The 11,744-nt window shown below is 38.9% G+C and overlaps 2 protein-coding genes across 2 annotated transcripts; both read left to right on the top strand.

The window, feature by feature from the left end:
* The first annotated feature begins 326 nt into the window (after window positions 1-326).
* LOC104599064 ((-)-germacrene D synthase-like) lies at window positions 327-3,773 on the top strand. The gene is made up of 6 exons (XM_088900425.1): window positions 327-405; window positions 490-862; window positions 1,382-1,600; window positions 1,737-1,875; window positions 1,983-2,231; window positions 3,370-3,773. Exons 1-6 carry the CDS (start codon window positions 327-329, stop codon window positions 3,658-3,660), a joined length of 1,350 nt encoding a protein of 449 aa, XP_088756551.1. The 3' UTR covers window positions 3,661-3,773.
* A 3,114-nt stretch (window positions 3,774-6,887) lies between these two features.
* On the top strand, window positions 6,888-11,744 carry LOC104598972 (translocase of chloroplast 159, chloroplastic). The gene has a single exon (XM_010261303.3). The coding sequence runs from the start codon at window positions 7,228-7,230 to the stop codon at window positions 11,518-11,520; it is 4,293 nt and encodes a 1,430-aa protein (XP_010259605.1). The 5' UTR covers window positions 6,888-7,227; the 3' UTR covers window positions 11,521-11,744.

Genomic DNA, 11,744 nt, shown 5'->3' with positions numbered 1-11,744 from the left:
TCCATTGATATAAGATAAGAACACATGTGTCAATGGACGGAGTTTGGGTTGAAAGTTGAAACCAATCTAAATTAAAATGAATTAGAACAGATTGGATGGTCCAGATATTGAATTAGACCAGTCCAAATTGGTCCAAAACATTCATTAGATTGAATTGGACCGGGTCCATTTATAATGGACACACATTGGACTGGATTGGATTAGACCAAATCCAGCCCAATTGACACCCCTACCTGGTAATATATATTAAGGCTGGGATGAGCCGTAAAAAATCTAACAACATCCCACAACACATCCCCACTGTGTATTAGAAACATCTCCCGATGATGGCATCATCATTTCTGATATTACCATCGGAAGTTATTCTCAATACACAGCGGGAATGTGCTGTAGGATGCCGTGGGGGTAATCTCGTGGGGGCTGATTTGATCTCGACTTATTTGATTATGTTATTGTCCATCAATTACTAATTTTCTGCTGGTCAATCAGATGTATTGAATAAATTCAGAGATGAACATGGAAAATTCAGAAATGGCTTAACCAGAGACACACGAGGAATGCTGAGTTTGTATGAAGCTGCACATCTTGGGATACGTGGAGAAGAAATTTTAGATGAAGCCCTTTCTTTTACTACTGCCCACCTCAAGTCTGTGGCTACCAATTCAAGTTCCCCTCTTGTAGAACAAGTGATTCATGCCCTAGAGCAGTCTCTCCACAGGGGTATGACTAAACTAGAGGCACGGCATTATATCTCCTTCTATGAGAAAGACCCATCACGAAATGAGGTTTTGCTTAAGCTTGCAAAGCTAGATTTCAACAGATTACAGTCATTGCATCTCGAGGAGCTAGGTGAAATATCAAGGTAAGTTTCTTCAACTGTCCCCTCCTCCAGTAGGGGTGTCAGTTGGACCAGATTTGGTCCAATCTGATCTGGTCCAATATGAATCCATTACAAGTGGATCAGATCCAATCTAATCTGATGAATACTTCTGGTCATTTTGGACATGTCCAATTTAATGATTGGATCATCCAATCTGTTCATACTGGTTTTAAGTTAGAAAAGTTCCAATCCAAACCTAGTCTATCGTTGACACCTAAATTTTTATCTTCTATCAATGGACTGAATATTGGTTCAATCTGACTCTATCCAATATAAATATATTATAATGGACCAGATCCAATTCAATCCAATAAATACTCAGGATCATTAAGTCTGGCTGGTCCAATTCAATATATTTTATTGGTCCGTGTCTGTCCAATCTGTCAAAATTGATTTTGATTTGGACGAGGTCCAACCCAAAACCGATCCATTGACACCCATATCTCTGAAGTTTGGTGATTACCTTAACCATGTATATGTAATCTATGTATACAATTACAGGTGGTGGAAGGATCTAGACTTGGCATCAAAGATACCTTATGCAAGAAACAGAGTGGTGGAGTGCTATTTTTGTATAATGGGAGTTTATCCTGAACCCCAATACTCCTTTGGACGAACCATCCTCACCAAAGTAACAGCCATGACTTCAATTTTAGACGATACTTATGATGCATATGGTACATTTGAAGAGCTCCAACTGTTTACTGATGCAATTGAAAGGTTTGAAACCAAAACATCTTGATTATCTCCTGTAATTGCTCAGAATTTTAACAAGTCTGGGTTCAATTTCAACAGGCGGGATGTGTCTATATTGTTCTTCACTGCTCTTCTCACTCAATACAGTTCATGAATTCAGGTGGGATGTCGATGAAACTGATAAGCTGCCAGAATACATGAAAGCGATATATCTTGCACTCTTAGATATATACAATGAAATTGAAGAAGAGATGAGGAATGAAGGAAGATCTTATTGTGTCTCTTATGCAAAAGAAGAAGTACGTTATATATACATGGCTCTGCCTCTCCTTTCTGGTTTGTTCCATCTTGAGATCTACCTTAGTTAAGCAAAGGTATCTGACTTTAATTTTTGATTGTGCTCCAGATGAAAGTATTGATTAGAACCTACTTCACTGAAGCCAAATGGTTCTCTGAAGGCCACATTCCTACATTTAAGGAGTCTCTGGAGAATGCCTTGGTTAGCTGTGGTTACGCCATGATACTACTTACATCCTTTGTGGGTATGGGAGAAATTGCAACAAAGGAGGTCTTTGATTGGGTGTCAAAAACACCTAAAATTGTTCGGAGTGCATGTTTGATTGGTCGTCTCATGGATGATATCGTGTCTAACGAGGTACTATTAATTTGTGTATCGATACATATATATTTAATTCTTTTTTTTTTCCAGAATATATCAAGGGATCAGTTTAAAGGCTGTTTAACATTTAAAAATCAAACTTTTGGGGAAAAACCTTATAAAAAAGTGTATCTACAGCCACGATAAAATATACGATACGTCCCATACAAAAGATGTATTGTGTTAAAATTTTGCACCTTGGTTGAAATACTTCGGCTGTATTTGGTTGCAATGCAAATAAATTTGCATTGCTGCAAAATCATAACAGTGCAAATGATTTTAATGTAAATTTTAACTTAATTTTGTTTCAAATTTTAGCTTATTTTATTTTATTGCAGTATAAATAAAATAAATTAAGACATAAAGCAGAATAAAGTAAAATCCGAAACAAAATTAAACAAGAATTTTCATTTTTTATATTTGTACTTACATGCATTTGTACTAGTGCAAATAAATTTGTATTCCAAACAAATACAGCCTTAGGCTTCATTTGAAAGGAATACAAGTACAAATATGTAGAACGTAAAATCTTATAATTTGTATTGTACATATTTGTATTTGTACTCTTTCCAAACTGAGCCTTAGTAGTTAGTATGCATCTATAGCTAGGGGTGTCAATGCAACGGTTTTGGATTGGACCCCGTCCAAACCAAAATCAATTTGGATTGATTGGACGAACCAACAAGTCATATTGAATTGGATCGGTCTAGACTTAATAGTCCAAAGTATTTATTGGATTGGATTGGACCTGGTCTATCTATAATGAATTTATATTGGATTAGATTGGATTTAGCCACCATTTGGTCCATTAATAGTAGACAAAGAATATAGGTGTCAATGGACCAGGTTTGGATTAGAATTAATCCAAATTAAAATAAATTTGAACAGATCGAACAGTGCAAACATTAAATTTGACTAATACAAAATGATCCAAAATATTCATTGAATTGGGACAGACCCGATCCATTTGTAATGTACTCCCGTTGGACTGGATCGGATTGGACCAAATTCAATCCAATTAACACCCCTATCTATAAATCTGGTGTAGATGTACATTTTAAGTGAATTGAGCTCTTGTCTACAAATACAAATATGTTTGCTAATTAACCATGCGTTGTGATTCTTATGTTTGAAGTTTGAGCAAGAGAGAGGACATGTCAGTTCTGCTATTGAATGCTATATGAATGAAAATGGTGTGTCAAGGGAAGAAGCAATCACTGAGATACGCAAGCTGATCAATAATACATGGAAGGATATAAACGAACAGTGCGTCAGACCAACTGCCGCAGCAATGCCTCCGCTAATGCGAGCTGTGAACCTTGCACGCGTGTTCGATGTCGCCTACAAGCGTGAAGATGGCTACACCAACGCCCATGTGTTGAAAGCTCACATCGTGCTTTTGCTCATTGATCCCATACCAATCTGAGCACCCACGATTACACTTGCTTTGTTTCACTTTCACCATTAATTAATAATTTGTATGAAAGTCAAGTCACTGTGTTATTTGACTATTTCAACGAGGTCATTGAGTGTTGTATTTGTGGTTTTAATTAGTTGAGAAATTCAATAGTTCATGTATTCATGCTTGCTTCAGTGGAATCTATATCAGAGAGTTTTGCCGTCCATCTTTTAACAATTTTGGTACGTCTTTAGTCATTACATTACAGCATTTCAGAGAAAGCAAAAGTCACATGACGCCCCTAATTTCAAAGAATACTGAGGCAGGTATTGTTTTGGCTATTCATATAGCAATAGTTGATTTCAAATATAAGCCAGTTTAGGAGATTTTTTTTGTTTTGGCCATTTTAGTTTTTCTTTTCTTTTTTTTTAATTTATTTAGGCCTAGTGTTATTTTCGTCTATGAACTTTAAAATGCGACAATTCAGTATCCAAACTTTCAAAACGTGTTAATTTAATATCTACCGTTAATCAACTGTTAAGTGATATTGGAAAAGACACAAATACCTTTTGAATGCTATCTAATTTTTTTTATCAACCATCCAGATGTTGACAAAAAACGAGCAGTCCCAAATCTTTGTCTCTATCAACCCAGATGTTAAGTGATAGAGTTTTTATTTTTATTCTTTCATCTTTTACTTCTATACGTGCATGGGAAAGCTCTTGATTAGTATCTTGTACTTTGGGCCTAGTGTCACTTTGGTCTCCTGAACTTTAAAACACGATAATTCAATGCTCAAGCTTTCAAAATATGCCAATTTAGTACATACCGTTAATTAGCCGTTTAAGTGGCATTTGAAAAAACACAAATACCCTTTGGCTATCATCTACTTTTCTTTATTAACCATCCAGATGTTGACAAAAAATGAGCAGTCCCAAATCTTTGCCTCTTCTATTCAAGAAAGTTGGGGTCACTAGAATGCCCACTAAGACATGACCCCAACATTTTTGAATAGAAGAGACAATGATTTGGGACTGCTCATTTTTTGTCAACGTCTAGATGGTTGATAAAGAAAATTAGATGATAGTCAAAGGGTATTTGTGTTTTTTCAAATGCCACTTAACGGCTAATTAACGGTATGTACTAAATTGGCATATTTTGAAAGTTTGAGTATTGAATTATCGTGTTTTAAAGTTCAGGAGACCAAAGTGACACTAGGTCCTACAAGATACTAATCAAGAACTTTCCCATGCACGTATAGAAGTAAAAGATGAAAGAATAAAAATAAAAACTCTATCCATATCCAAAGAAGGGAGGTGAGGGGTCCTCTCACCACAAAGCTTACACAGAAATCCTCTCCTCGTTTTTCACACATATGGTTATTTATTTTTGAATTAAATTATTAGAAATAAAATTTAAGTCTATCTTAGGATACACATATAATAGATTGTGTTATGGGCCAAATTATGAAAACCAACCCAAGATAAGGATCCTATCCTGAACTTAAAATGATGTTAATACCCAAATTTGCCAACCGATGTTCCCGACTTGGGTTGGTTTGTATTGGGAATTAATACCCATGAGCCTGAACCCTAATCCAAGTCTAATATATTTGAAAAGTTTTCAAATTAAGCAAACTTGTTTTGCAGTCTTATAAGATGGTATTTGATAACACTTTTCAAATGTCTAAAGTATATAAAACTTATTGCTCAAAGGTAAGAGGTGTTTGAAATTATGTCTATTTTTAACATCTATAATATTATCAAACAATCTATTTTTAAGGGTAAAATAGTAAACTTGATAGTTTCAGACATTGGAGAATTGCTCCAACCCTAACAATCTTATCTTTTCAAAGCCTTTAAAAAGCAAAAAAAAAAAAAAAAATCATTTCTATTTCTTTTCCAAATTTCAAATCCAAATAATAGATTTTCCACCTTTTAGACATCAAAGTTTAAGTTTATCAAATGCCACCAAAATCTAACCAAATTTCTATCTAACCTCATGCATTAAATGGGTTTACTTGCTAATACAATATGGTGCAAGTGAATACGTGATTTAACTTTTATGGTATATGGGGGAAATAGGCTATAACATGTGAAAGCAAAAATGAAAGAGTGAAAAAATGAAAACACTTACATAATATTAATGTGAGAACACGTGCTATGTATATCTACAAATATTAATCATATATAATATATGGTATTTAGATTTAACTTTTATGGCTTATACCAAACCCAAGGCAAGTATATGTTTTATATATGATAAATTGTGCCAATAAACACGCATGGACACCAAGGCAAGTATCCCTTTTACATAGTATAGATATAGATAAATATGACTCCCAAGCTTCTACTAGCCACAAGGCTTCCAATGTATATAGGATAGATGATGCTAGAAAACATGCATGGACACCAAGGCAAGTATCCCTTTTATAGATATAGATAGATGTGACTCACAAGCTTCTAGCTACTAGCCACAAGGCTTCCAATGTATTCACTTTTTTTATTTTTGTAATTAATTCCCCAACAATTTCATAATAACCTACAAAAAATTGAAAAAAAAATCATTAAAACAGAAAACATAGTAGTAATAGAAGGTTCTGTAAGCAACCACTCCATTTCCATGGTCCACTTTTTAAATCATCTGCCCTCACAGAAAGAATAAATTAACAAAGACACCAACAAAAGAACCAGTAAGGATAAAAAAAACTAACTAGGCATAATGTTAGAGAATAAAAACCTATTCAGCAACCTCACCTTATACTAACTACCGGTGCTCATGGTGCTCATGTTATGGTATTGGCCAAATAAGAAGATTTTAAAACAACAATTAAATCATCTCCAAGTTTAATACACAAAAACAAAGATCAGCACATAGAAAGATTATGTGAAGAACATCAGAATCTTTCTTTTTCTGTCAAAAAAAAAAAAACTGGGATGAGTAACCCAGCTTGATTGTTCAATCCATATGGTTCAAAATTATCTCTCTTCTACATCTATATTGACCGTTCACCATTTTGATTGTTCAATCCAATCTGAGTCTGCCAAAACTATTTCTCTTTCCAAATGATGACGAAAATAAATTGACAAGAAATGACCGAGAATTGCCTCACTTTGTAACGGTGATGCGGCAAACACCTTTAACACCATCGATTATGTACGTCCCAAGTCCAAACTTGTTTCTGGACCGCGGCGACCGCCCTGGAGGCCAGAACCAGAAGAATCTACAAAGGGAAAAAACATCTTGTGCAGGGGTAATTATGTCGCCATAATAAACAAATATAAAAGGGATCTTACCAAAAAAATAATAAATATAAAAGAGAAACTCCTGCGAGAAATCTTCCACCTTATCTCACCTTCCTCGAGCTCGAGGCTCTCCGTGCAACCTCATATCAAAGATCCTATCTTTGTAATCCTAACTGCAACCGAGGAGACGGGGAGAATTTGTTGGAGAGGAAGAGAATCGAAAGTAATGAAAAATCAATAAGACAAGTAGACAACGCCAATCTTTTATCATTCCCAGCACTCCGCTCTTTGCTGTGTAACCTCTGCTTCGGCATCTGCGTGTTTTAGTAGGAAACAAAAGCTTACGTCCATGGATTCACAGCCGTCTGTTCCGCTTTACGCAACACAGTCGACCCCATCACCAGCGGAGGAGTCCCAACCGCAACAACCACCATCCGGGTCACCAGGTATCGGAGCTCCTCCTCCTGATTTTGATATCGAAACCTCTATAGAAAACGTTGGTGATAAGCAACGCAATAGGAGTAGCTTCAGCAGTCGCAGCAGCGACTATAGTTATAAGTCCGAGGGCTTCATGAGCGGTGAGGACGAGTTCGAAACCGCTTCCGAGAGGCACCTTGTTGCAGAACCAGAAGAAGGTCTGGAAACAGCTACGGAGGGGGAACACTCTAGCGTTCCTTTCGTTCAACCTGTTTTGGGTTCTTCGATTTTCCCTCTTCCGAAGACTGCGGTTCCAATTAAGCAGCAACCGAGGGACGATGGTGATGTTACTGCCGAGGATGAGGAGCTTGTGAGTGAAGTGGAGGATCAAAGGATTTTGGGCCTTGTTGGTTTTCCTTCCGTCGCTGGATTGGAGGAGTCTGGTGGCGTGGATGAGCTTTCCTTGGGCAGGGATTTTGCTTCTGTTGAAGTATTGAATTCGGGTTCTCTTCGATCGGGACTGAATGGGTACGGGGTTCCTGAGCCACTTGTGGTTGCTGGCAAGGATTCTGAGACTGTTGAGGAAGACGGGAGCAATGAAGAAGAGACCTTGTCTGAAGGTGTGTATTTGGACGAGGATATAAAGCCTGCAGTTCAAGAAAGCTATGCACCGGGAATGCAGGAAGTAGATGGGACTGAATCGGAGGATAAGGTTTTGGAAGAGAATTATACCGTCAAAGTGAATTCTTCAGTACCTGTTGTTGAAGAATTGGTAAGTTCAAATTTCGTTGAGGCGGATAATATGAGTTCTGTGACCGGAGGGGATTCAGTTGATGAAACCAGACAGGCCATTTTATTGGGTTTGGGATCTGGTGTTGGAGATAAGGTCCATAAGCAAGAAAATGGAGTTTCTGAAACTCAAGGAGTGGAGCAATCGGGAGAGACAAGTTTGATCTTGGGTACTTGGTCTGATCAACCAAACCCTGCTGTTGAACATCCTGTTGTTTCCAAGTTGATGGAAGCAGATACTGATGTTACAAAGATAGAGGATTATGGTGCTCTTGAACATGAAACTGCAATAAACCCTGTGCATGAGGCCATAGAACTGGGGCCACTTGGACCAAAAACTGATATGGTAGAAGTGGTGGAAATTGATGGTTTGGACACTGGATCTGGCTTTGTTGATTTTGTAATGAATGTTTCTGCAAATGACCAAAACCAAAAGGGCAAAAAGGATGGTGTTGTTGATCCAAGTGTTTCTATAAATGAAGTTGGTAAGGTTGGAAAACCTGAACTTGAAACTGAGCAACAGACCACACTGTTATCTGTCAATGAAGTTGATTCAGAATCAGGTGGAAATAAGATTCAGAGTGTGGACTCTAACGTTAGTTCCATGGAACCTGTTGTCAAGGAGAAGTATTTGGAGAATGGTGATGCATCAGTCGCTGGATCTGCCCAGAGTGATCAATTGGAAGACAGGGCCTCTAGAAAATCTGAAACACCTCAATCCATGGTACCAGTTTCCATCTTAGACTCAGAAGTGAAGCTGGAAACTGAAGCTATACTAAACCCTGGTCCAGAAGAAGAAGATTATGATGACAATGATGATGGTAGTGACAATGAAGGTCCAGTTTCGGATGAAGATGCTGAAGGTATGATCTTTGGAATCTCTGAAGCTGCCAAACAGATGATGAAGGAGTTGGAGCAAGGATCAGGCACTAGTTCTCACTCGGGTGCTCAAAGTTATCTTGATCATCCTCAGAGAATTGAGGGACAGATTGCTACAGACTCAGATGATGAAGTGGACACTGATGATGAGGGAGATGGGAAAGAGTTATTTGATTCTGCTGCATTGACTGCTCTCCTAAAAGCAGCATCTAATGCAGGATCAGACACTGGCAGTGTTACAATTACCTCTCCAGATGGTTCCAGGCTTTTCTCTATTGAGCGACCTGCTGGTTTGGGATCCTCTATGCAGACTGTGAAGCCTGCACCCCGACCAAATCGTCCCAACTTTTTTATTCCTCCAGTTCTCACAGCTGGGGGGGAATCAGAAGACAATTTGAGTGAAGAACAAAAGAATAAGCTGGAGAAGATACAATTCACAAGAGTGAAATTCTTGAGGCTTGTCCAGAGACTGGGCCATTCTCCTGAAGACTCTATTGTGGCACAGGTTTTATACAGGATGGTTATAGCTGCAGGGAGGCAAACCAGTCAAGTGTTTAACCTGGAAATTGCCAAGAGGACAGCAATGCAGCTGGAGGCAGAGGGTAAAGATGATCTCAACTTCTCTTTGAACATCCTTGTACTAGGGAAAACTGGAGTGGGCAAGAGTGCAACCATTAATTCCATTTTTGGTGAACAGAAGTCAGTTGTTGATGCATTTGAATATACTACAACTTCTGTGAAAGAGATCGTTGGATCAGTAGATGGAGTTAAGATCCGGGTCTTTGACACACCGGGTCTCAGATCTTCTGTGATGGAACAATCCTTTAACCGGAAAGTCTTATCATCTATAAAGAAGTTCATTAAGAAAAGCCCACCGGATATTGTCCTCTATATAGACCGGCTAGATGCCCAGACCAGAGATCTTAACGATCTGCCATTGTTAAGGTCAATCACCAGTGTTCTTGGTTCATCACTATGGCAGAGTGCTATTGTCACTCTCACCCATGCTGCTACAGCACCTCCAGATGGACCATCTGGGTCCCCCTTAAGCTATGAGGTTTTTGTTGCTCAACGTTCCCATGTTGTACAGCAGTGCATTGGACAAGCAGTAGGTGATTTGCGCCTGATGAATCCAAGTTTGATGAACCCTGTGTCTCTCGTTGAAAACCATCCTTCATGCAGGAAGAACAGAGAAGGCCAAAAAATTCTCCCTAACGGCCAAAATTGGAGATCCCAGTTATTGCTTTTGTGCTACTCAATGAAGATCTTATCTGAAGTTAGTTCCTTGTCAAAACCTCAAGACCCATTTGACCACAGGAAGCTATTTGGACTCCGTGTTCGCTCACCACCTCTACCATACCTGTTGTCTTCACTGCTGCAGTCCCGTTCCCACCCAAAACTATCTGCCGATCAGGGTGATGAGAATGGTGACTCTGATGTTGACCTGGACTTCTCTGATTCTGATCAAGAAGAAGAGGATGAATATGACCAGCTCCCACCGTTTAAACCCCTGAAGAAAGCTCAGGTTGCTGAGCTCAGCAAGGAGCAGAGGAAGGCATATTTTGATGAGTATGATTATCGGATGAAGCTCCTTCAGAAGAAACAGTGGAGAGAGGAAGTAAGAAGATTGAGGGAAATAAAGAAGAAAGGAAAAGCTGATGGGATTGACTATGGTTATATGGGGGAAGATGTGGATCAGGAAGAAAATGGAAGTCCTGCGGCTGTGCCAGTTCCGTTACCTGACATGGTCCTGCCACCTTCCTTTGATGGAGATAATCCAGCTTACAGGTACCGATTCTTGGAGCCGACATCACAGCTCCTGGCAAGGCCAGTCCTTGACACACATGGGTGGGATCATGATTGTGGGTATGATGGTGTCAGCCTTGAACATAATCTTGCAATTGCAGGTCAGTTTCCAGCAGGAGTTGCTGTTCAAATTACCGAAGATAAGAAGGAGTTCAACATCCATTTGAATTCCTCAGTTTCAGCCAAGCACGGAGACAATGGATCAACCCTAGCAGGCTTTGACATTCAGAACATTGGAAGGCAGCTTGGATACATCCTCATAGGTGAAACAAAATTCAAGAATGTGAAAAAGAACAAGACAGCTGCTGGATTATCCATTACTTTCTTAGGAGAGAATGTAGCCACTGGACTCAAAATTGAGGATCAGATTGCAATTGGAAAACGCTTAGTTTTGGTGGGGAGCACTGGTGCAGTTCAATCTCAGGGTGATATAGCATACGGGGCCAACTTGGAGGCCAGACTGAAGGAGAAGGATTATCCAATTGGTCAAGACCAATCCACTTTGAGCCTGTCTCTGATGAGATGGAGAGGTGACCTGGCTCTGGGCGCTAATCTGCAGTCTCAGTTCTCCCTTGGTCGGAATTCGAAGATGGCTGTTCGTATGGGATTGAACAACAAGCTCAGTGGACAAATCACAGTTAGGACAAGCTGTACGGAGCAGCTTCAGATTGCACTTGTGGGTATTCTTCCAATTGCCAGTGCTATCTTCAGGACCATCTGGCCTACTGGTGAGACCTACTCAGTGTACTAGATTGTGTTTCCCTTAGCCATTTAAGGTCACTATAGGATTTAAGCTAAAAGTTGAGCATGGTTTTGTCACTATCTTATCTCCTGAGTAATATTTTATTCTAGTTGATGTAGAACTCCTGCTATTTGAATTCATGTTCTTAGGATGAGGTGGAACCAAGAGGGCATTTAATAATGTTTGATTGTTAATGAATTTTTTAATCTATTTTATCTAGTAATTGATTTTAA

The sequence above is a fragment of the Nelumbo nucifera genome, chromosome 3 (genome assembly GCF_055504915.1).
Source record: "Nelumbo nucifera cultivar China Antique chromosome 3, China Antique-T2T, whole genome shotgun sequence".
NCBI classification, from domain to species: Eukaryota; Viridiplantae; Streptophyta; class Magnoliopsida; order Proteales; family Nelumbonaceae; genus Nelumbo; species Nelumbo nucifera.
Note: the sequence above shows the minus strand (reverse complement) of the source record. Positions and strands in the feature narration are given on the sequence as shown.

Bases quoted from the DNA above. Each gene is read 5' to 3' on its own strand.
- LOC104598972 (XM_010261303.3), top strand. From the start codon at position 7,228: ATGGATTCACAGCCGTCTGTTCCGCTTTACGCAACACAGTCGACCCCA.
- LOC104599064 (XM_088900425.1), top strand. From the start codon at position 327: ATGGCATCATCATTTCTGATATTACCATCGGAAGTTATTCTCAATACA. The intron at 1,601-1,736 runs GTTTGAAACCAA...TCATGAATTCAG, and splicing joins TTTACTGATGCAATTGAAAG to GTGGGATGTCGATGAAACTG. The intron at 1,876-1,982 runs GTACGTTATATA...ATTGTGCTCCAG, and splicing joins TCTCTTATGCAAAAGAAGAA to ATGAAAGTATTGATTAGAAC.